Source organism: Schistocerca nitens, chromosome 9 (genome assembly GCF_023898315.1).
Source record: "Schistocerca nitens isolate TAMUIC-IGC-003100 chromosome 9, iqSchNite1.1, whole genome shotgun sequence".
In the NCBI taxonomy this organism is placed as follows: Eukaryota; Metazoa; Arthropoda; class Insecta; order Orthoptera; family Acrididae; genus Schistocerca; species Schistocerca nitens.
Genome location: NC_064622.1, coordinates 140,226,152 through 140,250,091, shown reverse-complemented (window position 1 = coordinate 140,250,091; position 23,940 = coordinate 140,226,152). Strand labels below are relative to the sequence as shown.

Sequence of the window (23,940 nt, the reverse complement as noted above, 5' to 3'; positions counted from 1 at the left end):
TGTCCTGCTGCGTGAGAAAGTCTGTACCTGCCTGCTGCACATCCTCGTCCGACAGGAATTGTCGACCCTTCGAAGCCTTTTTAAGGGACCGAAGGCGTGATGATTGCACGAGGAGTGATCGAAGGGTGGCTGATCGAGCGTCTCGCACTTGAGCTGGCTATCTTCTGCGTTACGACATTTGCTATATGAGAACGTGCGTTATCACGAAGCAGCAGCAGCAGCCGCCCTTGTTGCGTACCATTCCACAACTTTGGTTTTCGATGGACGTGCTGCCCCATACACATCTTCATTCTCCGATCGATGTCCACCGGTGTTTGTCCTTCGGCAGCCAAGAAAAGAATAACACCACGCTGATCGTGCCTGGATGGATTTGGTAATAACTTCGCCATAGCTCACGTTTCGTCATTTACTGCACCCATGTCGGAAAGACATGAATGCCTCACTAATCCATTGCCTACATGTCAGTGATGAATATACCGCACCCACGTCGCGCTACGTTGCATATACACTACTGGCCATTAAAATTGGTACACCACGAAGATGACGTGCTACAGACGCGAAATTTAATCGACATGAAGAAGATTCTGTGATATGCAAATGATTAGCTTTTCAGAGCATTCACACAAGATTGGCGCCGGTGGCGACACATACAACGTACTGACATGAGGAAAGTTTCCAACCGATTTCTCATACACAAACAGAAGTTGATCGGCGTTGCCTGGTGAAACGTTGTTGTGATGCCTCGTGTAAGGAGGAGAAATGCGTACCATCACGTTTCCGACTTTGATAAAGGTCGGATTGTAGCCTATCGCGAATGCGGTTTATCGTATCGCGACATTGCTACTCGCGTTGGTCGAGATCCAATGACTGTTAGCAGAATATGGAATCGGTGGGTTCAGGAGGGTAATACGGAACGCCATGCCTCGTAACACTAGTAGTCGAGATGACAGGCATCTTATCCGCATGCCTGTAACGGATCGTGCAGCCACGTCTCGATCCCCGAGTCAAGAGGTGGGGACGTTTGCAAGACAACAACCATCTGCACGAACAGTTCGACGAAGTCTGCAGCAGCATGGACTATCAGCTCGGAGACCGTGGCTGCGGTTACCCTTGACGCTGCATCACAGACAGGAGCGCCTGCGATGGTGTACTCAGCGACGAACCTGGGTGCACAAATTGCAAAACGTCATTTTTTCGGATGAATCCAGGTTCTGTTTGCAGCTTCGTGATGGTCGCATCCGTGTTTGGTGACATCGCGGTGAACGCACATTGGAAGAGTGTATTCGTCATCGCCATGCTGACGTATCACCCGGCGTGATGGTATGGGGTGCCATTGGTTACACGTCTCGGTCACCTCTTGTTCGCATTGAAGGCACTTTGAACAGTGGACGTTACATTTCAGATGTGTTACGACCCGTGGCTCTACCCTCCATTCGATTCCTGCGAAACCCTACATTTCAGCAGGATAATGCACGATCGCATGTTGCAGGTCCTGTACGGGCCTTTCTGGATACAGAAAATGTTCGACTGCTGCCCTGGCCAGGACATTCTCCAGATCTCTCACCAACTGAAAACGTCTGGTCAATGGTGGCCGAGCAACTGGCTTGTCACAATACGCCAGTCACTACTCTTGATGAACTGTGGTATCGTGTTGAAGCTGCAAGGGCAGCTGTACCTGTACACGCCATCCAAGCTCTGTTTGACTCAATGCCCAGGCGTATCAAGCCCGTTATTACGGCCAGAGATGGTTTTTCTGGGTACTGATTTCTTAGGAGTCTATGCACCCAAATTGCGTGAAAATGTAACCACATGTCATTTCTAGTATAGTATATTTGTCCAATGAATACCCGTTTATCATCTGCATTTCTTCTTTGTGTAGAAATTTTAATAGCCAGTAGTGTATAAGAACCATTGTGGAACTTCGCCGTAAGGATAACTTCCAGACAACATATTTCTGATTAAGAAAGAAGCAGTTTACCAAAATAAACGCCTTTTGGGGTAAAAACAGCCGAACTTACTATCAGATAGAAGCATTAATAGGACTTTAGGATTAGTAAAAAGACCATTGTCATAGAGGTGATTGTTAAGCGTAAGACGAGCCTACAGAACGCAGTGACAGCTCAAACAGCAAACGCAAAATGTTCCTGGTTGGACTACTGTTATCTAACCTTTTGGAAACTAAGTGACTACAAAGAGCTCCCAGTGGGACTAAAAGCCTTGGCTATTGTGCAATGGTAACTTTAATATTGGCTCGACAGTTCTAGTCTTACACAGTTGCAACTGCTAGAAGGGATAGTGAGTAGAGAAAACCAAGGGCAGCATACAATCCAGTATGCCATCTTCCTACGACTGAGTCCTATAGCGACAGTGGAAGGAAAATGAACTGTAGCTGAAGTCAGGAAGGGTGGCGATCGAGTTCAGGCTTGTTCTGCGCATCTACGTCACACGCCTTCTCCCACAACCAATGAGCGTTCAATCGTGTTCTGAGGGCTCTGCTATGGATGTTTTAGCCAATGCGAGCATTAAACACCATCGTCTCGAGTTATTTAGTGAATTTTTATTCCATTTGTTGCGAGCTGGCACGGCTAACGATTGTGGTAAGCGACAAACTCTGAACAATCAAGCAAGTGACATACACTGCAGTATATACGCTTCCTCCAAGCGCAGTGCACGCGTATGCGCTTACCACAACCGTGTCTTGGAACCAACAACAACAGTGTCCCCGTCCGTGGCACGAACCGCCATGGTTCGTGGCTGCGGCTATAGTGGGGTACATGTAACCATTTTATGCATCGTGTCCATTGCATGGCCGTCAGTGCAGGAGTGCATCTTGAGATATAAAGTCTTTTCTCGTCTTCAAAACAGACTGACTGCAGTATTAATATGACACCACGTTCGTCGACGGAGTGGCCGAGCGGTTCTAGGCGCTACAGTCTGGAACCGCGCGACCGCTACGGTCGCAGGTTCGAATCTTGCCTCGGGCATGGATGTGTGTGATGTCCTTAGGTTAGTTAGGTTTAAGTAGTTCTAAGTTCTAGGGGGCTGATGACCTCAGATGTTAAGTCCCATAGTGTTCAGAGCCATTTGAACCATTTTTTGACACTACGTTCTGTATTGGCAAAAGAATTAAGAATCCGTCATCGTCCTGCAGCATCCATTGACTGAACTGGAATATTTTCTTTGCGAAGAATTGTATAAAACGTTACTGACTACGTTACAGGTGATTTATGATCTGCACATTTAGTTTAGAACCATGGATTCCACAGTCTTGAATTATTTCATGTCTGAAGATACTGAGCTACTGAAGGTTATATCCTATAGCTACTTACTTTGATTGCCGAACTATACTGTAATGTGGGACTAGCAACTGCTGACTTCTTTTGGTACTACTTTCAAACTGTTTGCTAAAAAAAGAAGAGGAAGATGTTACTTCACTACATGCATCACTTACGATTCCCTTATGTGGTCATCAGTTGCACTTTATTTTTATTCCATACTTAAAATTTTGAAGGCGTATCTGAATAGTAGCAGTAGCGATGAACAAAAAATGTGTACGTGTCTTGCCGATATGATTGTGATTTTTTGATGGCTGACTGGATAAATTTTAGTCTGGAAACTGATTCGGCCACTTATCCCTTTTTCGTTCATTTCACCTATGGCTATGATCTTTGCGTGCGAAAAATGCGAAGCTGGACAGTGTTTCGGATTCCACATTAAAAAGGTATCAGGCGAATTTTTTTGTCATTACTGTCATTATTAAACACATCTTAAGATTCCCGACATGAAATGTTATGGAGTCGCATTCCAGTAATTCACTTCAATTACTGATGAGCAGCACGGTAATTTGTTTTCTGTCTTTGAAGGAGAACAACGCTGCAAAAATACTTATGCTCATTTGCTGCAGGTGTCTGAAACAATGTACCATCATATGACACAATGGTTGGGTGATAAATGCCTCCAGTGTAGTCAAATTAGTCAAGAACGGAGTCTCCGACCGTCTCTCTGGAAGGAACCGGGAATCTAAAGACCTGCGTTTCACTATCACGGCGGTTCTGAGAAAAGTAAATATCAGTCGTTAATCAGTTCGCAAACATCTTACACGACGTTTTAAAAATGACGAATTTCGCCGCTCGATTGGCACATAATTCTTCTCAATCACTGAAAGCGCTCAGCGAACAACGCTAGCAGCGGAGATGTTGAGTGATGTTCGCTCAATCCAGTTGCCTTCTTTAGCCGCCTGGTCAACACTGACAAGCGTTCGATTCATCATTATAACCTCGAGACAAAGAAGCGATGCAGTCGGTGCAAACATGCGGACCCTCATCGGGCAAGGTAGTGTACTAATACGTAATAGCTGTCCACAGTGGTTGCTTCTGCCACACTGCAACTCCCCAACTTATCCTGCACAGGAAACACTAACACTCGCTTTCAAATTTTGCCTCATCCCCGTATTCTCCGCACGCAGTGACTTCTTCCTCTCTCCTGGGATGAAGAAATCCTTGCAAGCCATGGGCATCCGGAACGACACCGAGGTGATTTCCAAGAGGGCACGCTTCCGTAACAGTCAAAATGCAGACTTATACAACCTTTTCTGTCAAATTATTCATCGTTGGGGAAACTGTCGCAATGAACGGAGATTGTAACGTATAGGATTACTATGTCACCACGCTTCATGGTGGCAGCTTGGTTTTCTCGAGGTAATAATCAAAAGGTTGCGGTTACTCCTCGGATAAGATATGGCTGCTCTGCACGGGAGGTGAAGTTTACTCCATCCACGCCGCTTCTCACGCCCAATGCCGGTTACAGAAGAGCTCTCCACACAACCTACTAGTCATTTGCCGCATCCCCTCTCTACATATACAGCAATACTCCGAAGCCATCTTTTCCCCTGTTCCACTCGCGTATGGAACATTGAAAAAACATTGTTATCAATAGGTCTAACTCGTCAATAGGTATCTATATTAGGTCTAATTTCTCAAATTTCCTCGACTTGGTCGTTTCATGAGATGTATGTCGGAGGAAGTAACCTGTTGTCTGACTCTTACCGTAAAGTAATCTATCGAAATTCTAATAGTAAAGCTCTCCGTGTCGCACAACGCCATTCTTGTAGCATCTGCGACTCGAGTTTGTAGAGCATCTCTGTTACGCTATCGCACGGACTACACGATCAGTTCGTCATTCCACCGGGAAGGAGGTACACGGATGCTGTTGTCTGTAGTTCAACCATGCCTAGACGGTCAATACCGCGGTTTGATCGCGTCCGCATTGTTACTTTGTGCCAGGAAGGGCTCTCAGCAAGGGAAGTGTCCAGGCGTCTCTGAGTGAACCAAAGCGATGTTGTTCGGACATGGAGGAGATACACAGAGACAGGAACTGTCTATGACATGCCACGCTCAGGCCGTCCAAGGACTACTAACGGCAGTGGATGACCGCTACCTACGGGTTATGGGGCTCGGAGGAACCCTGACAGCAGCGCCAGCATGTTGAATAATGATTTTCCTGCAGCCACAGGACGCCGTGTTAGGACTCAAACTGTGCGCAATAGGCTGCATGATGCGCAACTTCCCTCCTGACGTCCATGGCAATGTCCATCTTTGCAACCATGACAGCATGCAGCGCGGTACAGACGGGCCCAACAACATGCCGAATGGACCGCTCAGGATTTGCATCACGTTCTCTTCACTGATGAGCATCGCTTATGCCTTCAACCAGACAACCGTCGGAGACTTGTTTGGAGGCAATCCAGACAGATTGAACGCCTCGGACACACTGTCCAGAGAGTGCAACAAGGTGCAGGTTCCCTGCTGTTTTGGGGTGGCATTATGTAGGGCCGACGTAAGCCGCTGGTGGTCATGGAAGGAGCCGTAATGGCTGTACGATACGTGAATGCCATCCCGACTGATAGTGCAACTGTGTCTGCAGCATATTGGCGAGGCATTCGTCTTCATGGACGACAATTCGCGCCCCCATCGTGCCATCTTGTGAATGACTTCTTTCAGGGTTACGACATCGCTCGACTAGGATGGCCAGCATGTTCTCCAGACATCAACCCTATCGAACATGCCTGGCATAGACTGAAAAGGGCCATTTATGGACGATGTGACTCACCAACCACTCTGAGGGACCTACGCCGATTATTTGATCTCCATTCCAATATTCTGTACAGATTCAGGAACCCTCGGAACCGAGGTGATGCAAAGCTTTTTTGGTGTTTGTATATTGTAAGCAGTAACGGTCCTATCACATTTCCTTGGGGTACTTTGGAAATAACATTTACATCTCCCTTCCTTCTTTTCCCCTCTTACACTTTCACCCGTGTCATTTTCCGCTACTAATTGTGATACGCCCTGTACACTCATCTTGCACTTGGCCGCCCTCTCAGTGTAGCACTGCAAGTGGCCGCTACTGTGATGAGTCCTGTACAGCTGCAACATCTCTGGCGCCCTAGGTGACGGCTTGTGTCGCTTGGAAACTGGCCCTGCTCTTACGCCACCAGTGTCTTTATGACGGGATTCCCTTGTCTGGCCGCACCTTCCTGCGAATGGAGTGCGCGTTTAGCCCTACCTCGTGCTGGAAGGACAACCAGCTTGTGGGCACTGTCAACTGACAGTAGGGCTGCTAAACGTCCCATACAGTTAGAGATACCAAGTAAATTAGCGTTTAAAACATTATGGTGTATCGACATTGTACGGGACAGCAAAATCCCAAATTCAATATTTTCACCGATACGTTACTCTTGTCCGTGTACTCATTTGCCGAAATTGCATCATAGTTGGGCCAATATGTTACTGATCAATATAATGATGTACTTGTCTTCTATCACATTTATCGGTTATTGTGATACGTTACATCCCACTACTTTCATCAGATAATGCATTTTCATTGAATTTGCAGCGGTAGCGTAAGTTATTTGTCAAGGAAACTTAACAACTGTGTCTACGTACACGAAGAAGAAGAAGAAGACACGACGCGCCACGTAGGAGTTATCTGAATGTGACGGAAATCGATAGGTGTTATGTGCATGTACAGACAAACAAATAATTATAATTTCAGGAAAAACTTGGTGATTTACTTAAGAGAAAGAACTCCATCAATTGAGCAAGTCAACAACGCGTGCTCCACCTCTGGCCCTTAAGAAAGCAGTTGTTTGCCTTGGCATCGACTGATAGAATTGTTTGGTGTTATGAAGGATATCGTGCCCAGTTCTGTCAGGCTGACGCGTTGTATCGTCAAAATCCCGAGCTGGTTGGTGAGCTCTACTCACAATGCTCCAGGCTTCCTCAACTAGGGAGGAATCCAGCGGCCTCGCTGTCCAAGGCAGGGTTTGGCAAACAGGAATACACGCAACAGAAACTCTCGCAGAATGTGGACGGACATTATCTTGCTGAAATGTAATCCCGAAGGCTAACAAAACGAGCGTAGAAGACAAGTCATCCCGTAGTGCCGTGAGGGTGCTGTGGATGACAACCAAAGGGTTCCTGCTATGGAAAGAAATAGTACCCCACATTATCACTCCTGGTTGTCGGGCCGTACAGCGGGCGACAGTCAGCTGCCCGAGGCGTCTCCATTGACTGGAGTAGAACTGATCCCTGATGGCCAGCGAAAATGTGTCTGGAAACGCCCCGGACAGCGCTGGGACAACAGTCTGAGTGTCGCTCACCGTACGGCCCTACAACCAGGGCTGCTTTTTCACAGCAAAAACCCTTTGGCTGTCAATGGCGACACCCTTACAGCACAGCGGTACGTCGACGATATCCTATACTCCGTTTTGTTGCCCTTCACGACAAGCCATTATGGGCTTACATTTCAGCAAGATAATGCCCGCCCACACTACATGTATTCGCGCTCTTGCCAAATGATAACTTCGCCAGCAAGGTCGTCGTGTATCTCCCCAATTTAAGAACGTATGGACCATTATGAACACGGTCCTCCAACCTTCACGAGATTCTGATGATCTAACGCGCCAGTTGGACAGAATTCGGCACGGTATTCATCAGGAGGACATCCAACATCCCTATCAATTCATGCCAGGCCGAGTAACTGCTCGCATAAGGACCAGAGTTGGAACAACACATTATTCGCTTGCTCAATTTGTGAAACTTTCTCTGGAATAAATCACCCAATTTTTCTGAAATTGTGCATGTGCATCGCATCTGCTGTTTCCGTCCCATTCACATAATTCCTTCGTCGTTCGTCTGTTTTTTTAAGTTCCATAAGTTGCCACATTACTGAACAAGGTTTCCTTCGGACGATCTAATTCTAACTACACCTCCGAACGAACAAAAATTACGCGTCCATAATAGCCATCAATTGTCCGCTGTCACGACAGAAATGGACTCCGTTCAAAGTTGTGCTGCAAGAAACTTAAATTTCTTGTAGCTTTTAAAATGAGAAATTCAGGTAACCTTGAATTATAGTTACAGTCGTCAGGAATTTCTTGATATTCTTAAAATGACAAAAACTTTCTGCCTAAAGCAAACATGATTTTATTAGAGATTAGTCTCACAATGGAATGATCTAATACGAAGGATAGTCAATAATTCTGTAGACAAACTAATGTAGAAATTTAACAATTTGTAGGAGTTGTAGATGACTTAACGTTGGCATCACTGGGATGCCCTTAGAACAGCTGATTCGGGAAAAAATTGTTTTGCTTATAACCTCAATACTGCATTTGACGATGGCGTATTCGATTCTAGTCCCTGCATTAGGTGAACTAAATTCAGTGATACGCTCCTTCGCCTGAAGCTCGCACTGACGGTATAATTCAAAAAGACCGATATGTTACAGTTGAACATAGAGCATTTAACATTTGCCGCAAATGGAACAATTCAAAACGTTATCAGTAACAAGCTGAAGTTTAACGTAGGTCCCGAAAGAGTTAACGGAACACCACTAGCAAACAAGAGTCAGAGTGTGGACAGACTTGAAAGAACGCTTTTCATACAACAAAGTTTTGACGTGTAATGAAACTTGGATCCACTGTTTTGAACCAGTTTCCAAAAGACAAAGCATGGAATGGAGGCACGCCAGCTCACCTACCCAAAAGAAATTCAGAACTCAATCATCAGCGGGAAAATGTTGATCGTCCTTTTGGAATGCCCAAAATGTCGTATTTAGTGGTTTTTTGGAGGATCAGTATGCAATACAGTACGTACTACTCAGACACTCTGATCAAGTAGAGCCAGCAATGAAAGGAAAACATCGCGGATCTCAAAGAAAAGGCGAAGATACGACATCCCAGTTGGCTCAAGATACCATTGAAAACATGGGTTGGGAGACAACCAACTCATCCTTCCAGCAGTCCAGATTTGGCTGTTCCGGATTTTCAGTTGTTTGGTCTACTGAAGGAGGCACTACGTAGGAAAAAGTAAGTTCTGCAGTAACGACAGGGTGAAAGAATTTGTAAGAAAGTAACTCCATGAAAAGTTAAGACTTCTTTGAATCACGTATATAAGACAAAAAACTAGTTCATCGTTGGGACAAGCGTACTAATATTGGTAGGGATTATGTAGTGAACTAGTAAAATACTCATTTTGTAAAAACACTGTTTTGCTTACATCAATTTGTCTGTGTAATTATTGAATTCCCTCATATGTTTGTGTTCAATGTCTAAATTTTGAATTGTTTAGTAAGAGCTCTGCAGTATTTACACGTTGAGTGCCTAATTCACTAATTACTGTACACCGATTAAGGTGAAGTTTCTGTTTAGTACACAGCACAAATCCTTCCATAAATAAAATTATAACCATCGGGGTAAAAATGTGGAGTTACGATTGGTGTTCGTAATTGGGGTATTGTATTAGTTGGCAACCTTAGCTTGCACCGACGTTACAGCCAGAGTTACCAACATCGGCGTTCGCAGCACGTCAACAATGAGACGGCTCATGTTTACCTCAAGGTCTACGCTACACCTGTTGCGCATGCGCTGAGCGCACTTTCCTCTTATCGTGGCTCAAGCGCGGTTTTAGTCCGCACACAATGCTAGACAGCTGTTAGTAGTATTGTGCCCTGCAAGACAGGGTTATCGGCGTACCTGGAGCCTCTCCCTGAGAGTATGGACCTCGTGCTCGGCGTCGAGCAGAACCGCGAGGCGCGCCTCCAAGCGCGCCTTCTCGCTGACCACCTGTTGGTACTGCGCGGCCAGCTGCTGCTGCTGCTGTTGTAGCTGTTGCTGCTGCTGTTGTTGCTGCTGCAGGGCCAGAGAGCCACCCTCGACGTCCACCATGCTGGGCCCCGAGGGCTCGGCCGCTGCGCCGCCCTTGGGCCCGGCGCCGCCGCCCGCGCCGCCCCCGGCCGAAGACGCCGCGTGTCTGCCGCGAAACAGCGATTTCAGCTTCATCATAATAGCACAGCCCAAACACACAAGGAACAAGGAAACCCCGACGCTCACGGGCTCACACAGTAACAAAACCGAACACGCGCACAACTCCTCCGTGGTGTCTGAGCACAGAGAAAACTTAAATCGAGTTGTGTTAAAATACAAGATAGTTACTACTTTTTATGTATGACCACACGGTAACGTCAGCACATTAAAAACTGTCATGCACATAGTGGGGACAGAACGACACCTTGGATGCGCAAAGTATTCCAACTCGTCTACGCGACCTTATCTCTTCGAATGACAACTCACAATTCCAGGAGCGCGCGTCACCATTCGACTGCCCCAGCATCACTGAAACCAATCCAACCGGAATGTCAAGATGTCCTTAAGAGGGAGCTTCACATTACTAAATGCCGACACAAGATCTGGATACTGTTTGTACCACGCAACTGACTCTTGACATCAGTAATAATGCCTCGTAAAGACAGACTGAGAGCGGCAGTCACTTGGCGGATACAACGAAATCTTTCAAATCGACAACCTGTCAGTCCAAACGCTTGATCGCTGTTCTCCTCTCCGCAACCAGCTTGGGAGGAACGCTGTCAGTTCTTACTGTCAGATCCTACCAGTAGACACGCAGATGTCTCCACATAAACACGTACACTTTTCCTCCGTTATTCGGCCGTGCGCGTCTGTTACTGACGAAACACTGCCCAGTCCATAACGAACACGGAGAGCACCGCGCACACCCGCGAAACACCGTAGTCAACTTTCGCCACGGACTGCTCATACGAGACTGGAGTCAGGAGAGACGAGGCGGTGAAGAGAGAGAGAGAGAGAGAGCGCGCGGTAGCTACGGAGTGGGGGTACCCACGGCACTGGTAGGGGGAGGGGCGGGACGCGGGGCTCTGCCTGTGCTGACCGTTATCATTTCAATGCCAGGCCGGGCTGCGCGGCGTTGCCACGCGCACGCGCAAGAGGCACTACGTCTCACCGGCGCGGCGCGGTGGTCGGATCGCGAGCTACCGGACGAGACCGTCTCTCCACTGCGTCCTCCGGTCTGTCGCCCACGCTTCAAAACGGCGCGGCGGCCGGGCCGACCTTCGCAAGGACACCTGCGTGCGTTCACTGCCCCGTCCGAGATGCCTCTGGACGCCGACCTACCGGCTGAAACACATGCACACACCTGTCGGAAAAGAAATCGGTAAATGAAGGATACAGCTCACTCTTCAAGCAAAAGAACGATGAGACTGGCAGTGACAAATCGCGACAGGCTACATCTGTTTCATATTACACGAGGTACTGCGCCCGGAATGGTGCTGTTTAGTCATGGAGGTATCGCCAGGATAGAAGACTATTTATCAAAGAACATTGAAGATTAGGGGCACGCACAATATACGGAAAGGTAGAACACGGGGAATGATGGAAACGGTGGGACGACGCTTTGATCCGCTCTTATTTGCTGAACCTCCCACAACTCAGTAAACATAAATGAAATGTTTTCATTTTATCCATATTTTTGCAGCTGTGAACGTGACTGTATTCAAAACACATGAAGTTTAAATAAAAACGACTTCAGTCACAACTTTTTCGTGTTTTATTAAGTTATACGATGCATTTCGGATCTTTAGGTGCAAATCACGTAATACATAATTTCCATTTGGTATGGAGTTAGGTGAAATGCATGTTCCTGCATATTGCTGTCAGATTTCACAATTCGTCTTTCGTGAATAGTGTGTAGAGGAATGTGAGAAGCAGTGGAATAAAAAAAGTTGAAAACTTAACTGTACAAACAACGAAGATCATTTCTAACCTTTTAATGTCACCATACCTTTGTTTATTCTTTCTGTCATCGCACATCACGTCACTCAAGGCGAACATTTGTTAATGCACTTTAAAAACACTTCTCATATATAGTTTAACGTATGATCACAGATGAAGATTGTCAAGTAATGCTATAAATGTATTACGAAGTCCACATATGCAGGGGATAAATTTTAAGAAGGTCTTTAAAATTAGTAAATAACTACGGCTAGTGAAATCTGTGTTTATTTTTGATTTTATTGAGGTATATTTGCAGTTGTTCTAATAGATTTAGGGTCTTACCATTGGCTGCATTGTGTAGTATTATTGAATTTTTCCTATTCTGTTGATTACATTACAGTATTATTAAATTATCATTCCTATCCTGTTGATAATGTGTTTGGTTTCTAGCATATGGTGTGTAATAACTCATTTTTCAAGTTAGTTGAATGAAGTGTTTCTAAAATGTGTAAACTAATGTGCGCCTTGAGTAACGTGATGTGCGATAACAGAATGAATAAACCAACGTAAGCTGACTTTAAAATGTTGAAAATTTTCTTCCTACTTTGATTGGTAAGTTTTCCATTGTTTTTCCACTGTTTCTCACATTTTCCGCAGCTGATTCACGAAATACAAAACCTAACATCTAACTTTCTCAGGAAAGAAACATGCGTTCCACCTCACCCAAGAACAAACGTAAATTTTGTATTACGATTTGTACCTGACGATCGACCTCAGAGTCCGAAATGTATCGTATAAATTAATAACACACGAAAAAATGTAACTAAAGGCATTTTGATTCATGTCTCTATCACAGCTCCCGCAGCTGTGAAAGAACCGGCAACCAGAACCGCAACCCGGGTTAGAAGTTTAGTACACTGGGAACCAAAATTAAAGCAACAAACGGCAGTTTTACAGAGTTGTGTTTATTTTGGCACAAAACAGTACATAAACAGGTGATGGCAAAGTAGAAATAATGTAAAGAATACAGAACGTAAACTGCAACATGCAGAACAGTAGACGAAAATGTTCTTCGCTTTTTCCAACTTTAACAGATTTGCACACACATCCCGACAACTGGTTTGCGTGCTCACTATGGGGTCTTGCCACCTCTGGCAGCAACAGATGTCTGACAACGACGGCGCATGGTGTGAATAACGTCATCAATGTCATGTTGAGGCAATTGCGTCCACTCTTCCTGCAGCGTAGCTCTTAAGTATTGCAGAATGGATGCAAATGTTGGCGTGATGCATCCCGTCACCCTAGTACATCCCAGACAAGCTCTGTGGGATTCAAATCGGGAGAGCGAGCACGCCACGTCACGCCATGCGTACAGTATCTTCAGTTTCCATGAAAACATCAACCACTCGTCCTCTATGAGGTCGATCAACATCAAATCTGGACGCACAGCACCTCGCAACAATCGTACCCGAGGTCCCAAGACCTCGCGACGATACCTGACAGCAATTAAACCTTCCCGATTCACCCGTACAATTTCACGTAGAGGTGTTGGATTGGTCAACATAATCCCTGCCGAAACCATTAGCGATTCTCCTCGATATCTGTGGCTTTCATAATGTTCGGGTCTCGAAATCGTGTTCCACATTCCCTTCCCGTCGGGACTCGCTCTCCATCCCAAATCGGGACTCATCTGTGAAAAGGACATTGGGCCACTGTTCGACTGTCCAGGTGATATGTTGACGACTCCACTCTACACGTTCGCTTCTGTGAAGATGTGTCAGAGGTACACATACAGCACGTCTCCGGCAATAAAGGCCACTCTGCCGAAGCCTTCTGTACACCGTTTGCATCGAAAAAATACGTCCAGTAGATGCTGCGAGGTCAGATGCCAGTTGCTGCGCAGCACTAAGGCGGTACGGTCGTGCCCTTACAGCCAAATAACTGTCACTGTTACTGATGTCTCACGTGGTCGGCCCTGCGCTGGTCTTCGGCATACAGTTTCGATCTCTCGAAACTGTCGCCACATCCGAGAAACAACAGAACGATTCACGTTAAGCCATGGGGCCACATGAATTTTGCGACTGTCCAGGTGCCATTCTCCCTATAGCCCTCCATCACAGAAACGTCTGGAAAGCGTTTTTTCTGTGCCATATTGCACCAACTGTGACTGTGCACTAGCGATTGTGGACGTGGGACTACCCGGTAAACACTACTCCGTTCGAAACGTGCTCTGGTGTCATCGTTGGCGTGGTTTTCCGTTGACCGCATTGTCATCTTCCGTGCAGGACACGATCGTACGGACACCTGTTGACAATTTGTATCACTATATCGTGAATTGGTACACAGCACGGGTAAATAGCAGTTTGTTGCTTAATTTTGGACACCACTGTAATTCTGATATGGTGACTGCCGCAGCCACAATTACACTATTATCCGGAATAGTTTTTTTCAACTTACTCCGGTAGCACGGAAGCGGTATATCAGTTTTCGAACGTCGTTTCTTTTTAACATCTTACATGCCCTATAAATCTGCAATGGAAATTTAGGAATACACAGCGTGTATCTCTTAGGAAAATTCCCAGATTGAGCCCCGAGTTTTGTAATACAATGAAGACATACAATTAACTATACCAAAATTGGTTGCACATCAGCATACAGAAAAGCTAGATCTAGGCTCCAAAATGTCGTCGGTTTAAGATTTTACATAGCGTCCAGAAGAAATGAATAATAGTCCAGTAATCCCAATTCAAAGCCAACGGCGGGGATGATTCATTTGTTGGCCATGGGCAATCGCGCTTATCATAGTGCTAAGTTCAAATATTTACCATAAGGGCGAACAGGAAACCACAAATACTGCTGATGTGGTCAACAAGCTTCCTTCTGCGGTATCGCTCCATTAAGGACCCAGAGCCCGGAATTATGATTAACATAAAGCATTTACAGTGGATCTGGAAAACGTGTGTGTGTGTGTGTGTGTGTGTGTGTGTGTGTGTGTGTGTGTGTGTGTGTGTGCGCGCGCGCGCGCGCGCGCGCGCGCGCAACATTGTCTACATTATCGACGAACCTATCTGTCTATTCACATCGCCTGCTACGGCAAGCCGAAGTACAAATATTGGGAAAGGAGTGAGAGGGGGTTGTAGCCTCTCCCCGATGTTATTCAATCTGTATATTGAGCAAGCAGTAAAGGAAACAAAAGAAAAATTCGGAGTAGGTATTAAATCCATGGAGAAGAAATAAAAACTTTGAGGTTCGCCGATGACAATGTAATTCTGTCAGAGACAGCAAAGGACTTGCAAGAGCAGTTGAACGGAATGGACAGTGTCTTGAAATGAGGGTATAAGATGAACATCAACAAAAGCAAAACGGGGACAATGGAATGTAGTCGAATTAAGTTGGGTGATGCTGAGGGAATTAGATTAGGAAATGAGACACTTAAAGTAGTAAAAGAGTTTTGCTATTTGGGGAGCAAAATAACAGATGATGGTCGAAGTAGAGAGGATATAAAATGTAGACTGGCAATGGCAAGGAAAGCGTTTCTGAAGAAGAGCTGAATAAGAGAAATTTGTTAACATCGAGTATAGATTTAAGTGTCAGGAAGTCGTTTCTGAAAGTATTTGTATGGAGTGTAGCCATGTATGGAAGTGAAACATGGACGATAAATAGTTTAGGCAAGAAGAGAATAGAAGCTTTCGAAATGTGGTGCTACAGAAGAACGCTGAAAATTAGATCACATAACTAATGAGGAGGTATTGAATAGAATTGGGGAGAAGAGGAGTTTGTGGCACAACTTGACTAGAAGAAGGGATCGGTTGGTAGGACATGTTCTGAGGCATCAAGGGATTACCAATTTAGTATTGGAGGGCAGCGTGGAGGGTAAAAATCGTAGAGGGAGACCAAGAGATGAATACGCTAAACAGATTCAGAAGGATGTACGTTGCGGTAGGCACTGGAAGATAAAGCTTGCACAGGATAGATTAGCATGGAGAGCTGCATCAAACCAGTCTCTGGACTGAAGACCACAACAACAACAACAACATTTATTGATATTCTATGCTATGCTACGTTATGTTTGATGATAACAATGAATTTGCTGTAGTGGGGACTCCATTAATAACACTCCGCAATACAAGCAGGTGAAGATAAAGACTCAGTCGTCGGTGGACGAAAATGCACTACAGAAAACGAGGCGAGAATAACATACATCGAGAGCTGAATTTGGAATACGCCGCTGGTTTTCTGAAATTCACTAGTATGCTGCCGTCCGACTTTAAATTCTACCAAATGTGACAGAGCTATTTGTTTCAAAGAAATACACAAATTTCAGAAAAGCAATTCCTGTGAAGCAAAGATTTGCTGTATTTGTACAGTTTTTGGTAATTGTATATTCCTTTCAAAGGATATTCCTTTCAAAGCCTTATATATTTATTCCATATTTCAAAGCCAGCTATACTATACCCTAAACAGTTCCTGCGTAAAGACAGTTCAATTATGCAAGTAACATGTAAGTATATGAAAGGATCTTGATTGTCAACTCCCACAACCTCTCGTACAGTAATGTTAAAACTTTACTAAAGAATGACGCGAGGAGATATGCAGCTGCCTATCACCCCGCCGCACCCACGCTCACTGACGTGTATGTATTCAGCTGCGCCTCAACGAGAACACGACAGTTAGCAGAGATCTCAGTTCCTTTTCAACGTCAGTGGTGCTGTAGTCCACACAAATTGTATCTAACAATTCAGCCTTCATTCGCTGAAGTGCCTATTTTAATGCTACTTCTGTACACCTCTGAAACTGTCTCACGAAGTGCACACCAGGGTCACAGTGACTCAATTACTTGTTGGAGAAATTGCATGAAAATAGAACATTTTATAATGAAATTGGACTATCAGAAGCTAATCGCATTTTATTTCATTTCTGTCATGTACTTTTTCCATCGAATATTCTCAATCATGCAGCCAAAATTTGAGATTGAGTAAAAACTGCCGTGGAAGCTCTTCAATGACGAAACTTTACAATGATCCGACCTAAAGACTTTATTTAGTGAAACGCACATATTACACGGATAGTCTGAGGTGTTCTCAATCATTCATAAAATCATTCATTCATTTTTTTCCACTCTCTCTGAATATGGACTTCAATGTTATAGGCAACTGGCCGGCCTCTTCTGTTAGGGACATTTGCTTCAACGATGACTATTATTACTGTGGCGGACTGTATTTTCTTCATCGCTGTCTGAAGATTCGGCAGACTGATTAGTTTCGGCAATGTCCAGAACTGTCGCAGGAGAATCAGTTTCAGAATGACTTTGATCAGGAAAGTCACCCTCGCGACTGATTGTTAGAACAATGCTGCTCATACAACATCCACTGTTAGTAAATTATCATTTCTACGTGACATTTTCACGATAGGACAGTTAGACAATGTGTACTCCATGGTCACAGTGACCCTTCAAAAACTATTTCTTTCAAATTAATTACACAACGATGTCTCAAAACTTCGAAAGTCTATTCTATACGAAGCCTCACTCACCGCTGAATTTATATTGGTGGCAGTGTGGGCTGTGTACGTACGGTAGCGCACGCACTTTAACAAAAAACGCAGAGTGACCCTTGTGTACTCTTATAGGGTTAAATATGCATTATGTTATTTCGAATCCTAAGGATAGATTTTTAAGCGGGTTCTGGTTTTTACAGCGTCTATATGTGTTCCTTGTTCAATCACAGTGACTTTAGGAAACTGTAATAACCAGATAAACTGAATAAAGATTAACGTGTCCAAAATGTCATTGAGCAGAATCTAATTTCAAATTAATTTTTGTGACTGAAGGTGGAAGTATTCTTTTGCCAATTATTTCCAACGAAGAATGCATACTGATGAACAAGTTCGTTTCCCGTCATTGACCTTTCAGAGCATACCTTTGTTACAGATTAGTTACTTACATGTTCCACAACCCTTACAAGTTTTTTTTCGAAATGATGTGGAAACAGTCACTTCATAGGTTCCGTGTACATCATTAGTGTTAACCCTAATGAACACATTACTTTTAGTCTTACTCAAGTCATCTACACTTGGATTATTTTTAGCTTTTTAATTTTTTATTTAGTAGAAGTTCGTCAATGGAATAGGAGGAGACTTCTACGAAAAATTACCTGTGGGACATTTTAAGTTATTGGACAAATGAACAAAAATTTTTGTCGCCGCATACTGATCTTTATGAGACACTGGGTAACGAAGGTCATTTTTTCCGCTGGTGTTGTAGGTGTGGACACCAGTATTCTTCTCAAACTGAGGGTTATTTATGACTAATTTCTTTAACGAAAGTATGTGTTGTGATGTTGCAGTTAAAATGCCTACCTCCTCGAAGAGGTACCTGTATCAAGACTGCGGGTGAGCACATTTCTTACTGCTCGATTTTGTGCAATGAATACTTTCTAAGTGAGGAGTTGCCCAGAAAATTATTCCAAGAGTTTATTGGATGGAAATACACAAAATGTGAGGAGGTTGATTAGTTTGTTTCCAAGGCTAGCAATTATATGAAGAGCACAAGTAGTTGAACTTAAGAATTTGAAACGCAATCTCGCGTGGTTCTTCCGGTTCAAGTCTTCATCAGTATGTACACCCAAAAATTTGGAGTATTCTACCATATTTCTTGACTTGTTCATGTGCTACATCAACTGTTGGTATGAAACTTGTGCACAACTGAACAGTTTTTTTGTTTTTTTGTTTTTTTTGTCAAAATCATGAAAGTCCATTTTCAGAGAGCTACTTAGTAATTCTTCGAAAAACAACATTGTCTTCTAGTACGATTTATTACAAAACTAGTATTATCTGCAGAAAGTGCCAATTATGCTCGTTGAATGTTACGGGGAGGGTCATTCACATTTGTAACGTTAGTGGACTCAAAATTGAACCCTGTGGGACTTCGTGATTTCTCCCCAATCACTAAAATTTTCTACCTTTCCAACATCGTTTGAAATCTTCAGCACAACTTATTGTATTTACTTTCATATATGCTTTTTCTCTAGCATGCTGCTACAATAAGAAGTAACCATCGCTCTGCAGTGCAGTGCACGAACAGAAGGCATCACCTCAATGATAAATAAATTGAAATAATCTGAACTCACACTATATAGCTGAAACTGGTATTACACACCTTATCTCCGCGGCTAAGTTAAAGAGCTATCTGTTAGGCAACTCCTCCTACTGCACTGTAGACTGTCTTCACAAAGACTTTTATGATCTAGGCTAGTTTATAATTAGAATTAGTGCCTCAAGACAGTGATTTGATTTCACGATGTTGCACTTAAATAAAATGTACATCTGACTTCTTTCCACATCCCAGAGAGTGCTCTCCATGGAATACGACTCACCGTTGACATTACTGATCATCCTGACCTCCGTAAGTGAGTAGAAGGGAAAAAAAGAAGTCGTAACACCTAGTGCAGTGGGAAGTACCCAATGTCCCATGCACTCCAAAACGTTTTGTAGGGTCTGGAACGTATAACGACGACAGCAGAAACCGTAAGCAACGTGGCGACGGCATATCTTCCTGCAAACAGTCTGAAAGGACAACCTGTCAGGTAATTGCTCAGCTCCACAGCGTGGCGGTTGCTATGGTTACCCGGCCACTGCAACAGCAGCTGAGAAAAACAGCCGACGGGTAGCGACGAAGTGCTCCGAACCTCTCCGGTGGGGAATTCGATTAATGCTGCGCCGACCTTGAAGGTGGCGACAAAGGGGGCGATAGGTAGGGGAATCTAACAAAACGACAGGTACAGGCAGACCAAGGACATCGTTTTTCAGTGCTCGCACCGCCAATGTGCAACAAGAATGCAACAGGTACCTAAGAAACCCTGGGGCTGAGCGAAAAAAATACATATTGCGACAGAAAAACTGCAATGGTCACGAGTTTGCGCACAAAACCACGAAGATATAAACATGACCGAATATGCAAGGAAAGTTCTGTTTTCATTCGTCAGTTGTCAATTACAGCGATTGGGAAGAAAAGTTGCTTTTTCGTGAAGCAGCATTTCAACCGAAAGGTTACTACATAACTATAACAAAAGTAAATACACTCAAGGAACATCACTGGCAAAGATACTGATGTTAGCACCGCTGGAGAAAGAGGCTCAATAGATGATTATACTCAATACTTACAGCTGTTAGCTCAGATTTTTATCATAATTTAACTACAGATCCTGTGAAAAAAATACTGTGCCCAATGGCTGGCAAGTCTCTTTTAAATCACCATAAATATAAAACTGCACATTCCATGACACAGAAACTTAGCTATAATTATACCACAACATCAATAAGCCACAACTGGACCCACTCGCCTCATGAAAATATCTGTATGTGACAGTTTTTAATGATACGAGGCGTGTTTTTTAAGTAAGTACGGTTTTGAAATTAAAAAAGACGTGCTAATATATCTCAATAATTTTATTTTTACATGAAAGCATGACGCCATTACAGTCTGATTCTTCCTTGTTTACGTTGTGTACTGAGTGTTTATGATGCCTCTTATAATCTTGAGACCCGCCGACTGTGAAGTACGGGCTGTTATAAGACGTCTTAGTGCTAAAGACCTAAAAGCGATCGATATTCATCGTGAGATCTGTGCAGTTTACAGAGAAAACATTATGAGTGATGGAATAGTAAGAAAGTGGGTGAGAGCATTTATAGATGGCCGCACAAATGTGCATGATAAACAACGGAGTGGGCGTCCTTCGGTCGCTAATGAAAGTTTGGTGCAGGCTCTGAGCACTATGGGACTTAACTTCTGAGGTCATCAGTCCCCTAGAACTTAGAACTACTTAAACCTAACTAACGTAAGGACAACACACACATCCATGCCCGAGGCAGGATTCGAACCTGCGACCGTAGCGGTCGCGCGGTTCCAGACTGTAGCGCCTAGAACCGCTCGGCCACTCCTGCCGGCCTTTGGTGCAGGAAGTGGACAATAAGGTGAGAGAAAACAGACGCTTTACGATTTCCTCCTAGCGCGATGACTTTCCTGATGTTTCTCGTAGTGTTTTGTATGACATTGTGACCGAGCACTTCAATTACCGAAAACTGTGCGCACGTTAGGTACCGAAAATGTTGACGGATGTGCACAGAACCGAGCGTTTACACAGTGCATTGACTTTCCTTGGGCGGTACCACAACGACGGTGATGATTTCTTAAGCCAAATTGTTACGGGGGATGAAAAATGGGTGGCCTACGTCACACCAGAATCAAAGCAACAGTCCATGGAAGTTGAGCAAGGGCATCGTTTGGCTGCAAGACAACGCCCCTTCGCATGTGGCGAATCAGACCAAAGATCTCGTCATTCTTTTCGATGGGAAACTCTAGATCATCCTCCGTACAGCCCCGATCTTGCGCTCAGTGTCTACCATCTGTTCCTGCACTTGAAGAAACACCTCGGCTGTCAGCGTCTTCAAGACGATGACGAAGTCAAGACAGTGGTGATGCAGTGGTTAAGAAGTCAGCCGGCCGCGGTGGTCTCGCGGTTCTAGGCGCGCAGTCCGGAACCGCGCGACTGCAACGATCGCAGGTTCGAATCCTGCCTCGGGCGCGGATGTGTGCGATGTCCTTAGGTTAGTTAGGTTTAAGTAGTTCTAAGTTCTAGGGGACTGATGACCACAGCTGTTAAGTCCCATAGTGCTCAGAGCCATTTGAACCATTTTATTTAAGAAGTCAGGCGGCAGACTTCTATGAGGGGGGTATTAAAAAACTGGTACAACGTTATGACAAGTGCCTCAATATTGACAGAAATTATGTATAAAAGTAGATTAAGATGTAGGCTTTCATGTAGGAATAAAATTACTGAGACATCTTAGCACCTCTTTTATTAATTTCAAAACGGTACTTCTTAAAAAATACGCCTCTTATTAAATGGAATCGATCACATTCACTCAATCATAGGTAAGGCAGGTGACATATTGTGGTTGTTTGGCAGAATATTGGGGAAATGTAATTAGCCTACAAAGGAGCTTTCTTACAAAACACTTGTGCGCCCCCTCTTAGAATATTGCTCGACTCACGGGGATGCTTAATGTGTACAAAGGAGGGCGGCACGTATGATCACAGGTTTGTAGAACTCGAAACCAAGGCTATAACTAGCAGATAGAAACAATTTATTGTCGCGAAAGACTAGTTACTAAGTTTGGGAAGAGTAGAGGTATTCTTTAGCCGGCTACGTATCGCCTCCCGTAAAGCCGTGAAGAGAAGGCTAGACTAATTACGGCGCGCACAGAGGCATTTAAGCCGTCTATTCTTCTCGTGCTCCAGCCGCGATTGGTACACAAAGGAACACTACCATGTGGAACCACGTTAAGTACCCTCTAGCGCGCTTTACTGTAGAATTTAAGTCTGGTAAATAAAATAAAAACAAGAAAAAATGTTTGTTGCGTTAACAACTCCTTACTTCTCGACATAACCTCCTTTGAGGGATATACATTTGGTACAATTATCCTCCAGTTTTTTCATCCCATAGGAAGTTATGTTTTTTCAAACTAGCTAAGGTTCAAGCTAGAGAATCTGGGGCTGCCAAGTTTGTTGAATAGGATGGACGAGCAAACAGTTCAGAGCGCAATTTTCCAAGCAATCTATGAGGATCATTCCTTGGGAATCCAAAATTGTTTCCTCGGTGCACTTTTACCAGCCTTTGTCCATCGTTTTGACTACCGTTTTGACTGGCGTGTAATGATGTGTGTGTGAATTCCTAAGGGACCAAACTGCTTAGGTCATCGGTCCATGTAATGATGGTACCATGTTTCATCAAGTCACAAATCGGCGCAAAAAGTATTGCAGATTGCGATTAAATAACGCCAGACAATGTGTTGTGCCGGATACAGTTTTGGTCGCCTATGAGCAATAGCGGCACCCACCTCGCAGACAGCTTTTCGAAGTCAATTCTCCGTGTAGGATGTTATGCACTCCCTCTGCTGAGATGCCTACAGTCTCAGCGATCTCACGAATTTTCATCTGGCGGTCTCTCATTACTACATCATGGGTTCTGCCACTATTTTCCTTTGTTGTCACCTCAACTGGGCGGCCGGAGCGCGCTTCGTCTTCAGTGCTTGCCCAACCTAGTTTAAATTCATTAATCGAATAAATAGTTCCCAATGATGGTGCAGTCAGCGTGAACCTCATCCATTTCTGTTCTGATTTGTGCGACAGCCCAACATATGAAATGAAAATGTTTAGTAACACCACGAAACACGGTTTTCCCCATTTTCAGTCGCAGGGCTGACATACTGATCAATTCAGATTTTGTCAACAGGGAACTGTACACTACAGCTTAGCAACCGTGAAAGAGTAACAAAACCATTCTATTCTATCATCGAAATTTGCCAGAGTTATCAAACCATCCTCGTGTAGAAATAAAATGTTTCTGGGTTTCACTAAAACATAGCCTTAAGCTCACCACATTCCCCTTTCGTCCGGCATGATATTTTGTAACACCAGAATATTTCAGTAAGAGTAACAAACTCCCCCTCCCCCCCCCCTCTCTCTCTCTCTCTCTCTCTCTCTCTCTCTCTCTCTCTCTCTCTCTCTCTCTCTCAACACCCAACGTCCCTACTGCAGTCACTTCGCCGAGTCAGACATGACCTCCACGCGGCCCGCCGACGGGAGTTCGTTTCATTCAAATCGTTTCGTGTAAGCCTGAAGCTTGATTAAATTCCCCACAGCAGACTTCCAGTCCAGTTTCCAACTTCAACGGCCTCACCGCGCCGCGCCGAGAGAAACCCTCGTCAAATCAAATTTGATAGCACACAGTGGTTTGATAACCTAGCGTCGGGTACAGTACAAAAACTCCCATTTTATGCTACTTTTCTTCTTG

At 44.4% G+C, this 23,940-nt stretch overlaps 1 protein-coding gene across 1 annotated transcript in view; it reads right to left on the bottom strand.

The window, feature by feature from the left end:
- The window catches only part of LOC126203962 (cytospin-A), a 565,388-nt gene that overhangs the window by 79,675 nt on the left and 461,773 nt on the right, over positions 1–23,940 (bottom strand). The window contains exon 4 of the mRNA XM_049938360.1: positions 10,037–10,313. Within this exon, the coding sequence (XP_049794317.1) occupies positions 10,037–10,313 (277 nt within the window). The remainder of the gene's footprint in view (positions 1–10,036; positions 10,314–23,940) is intronic.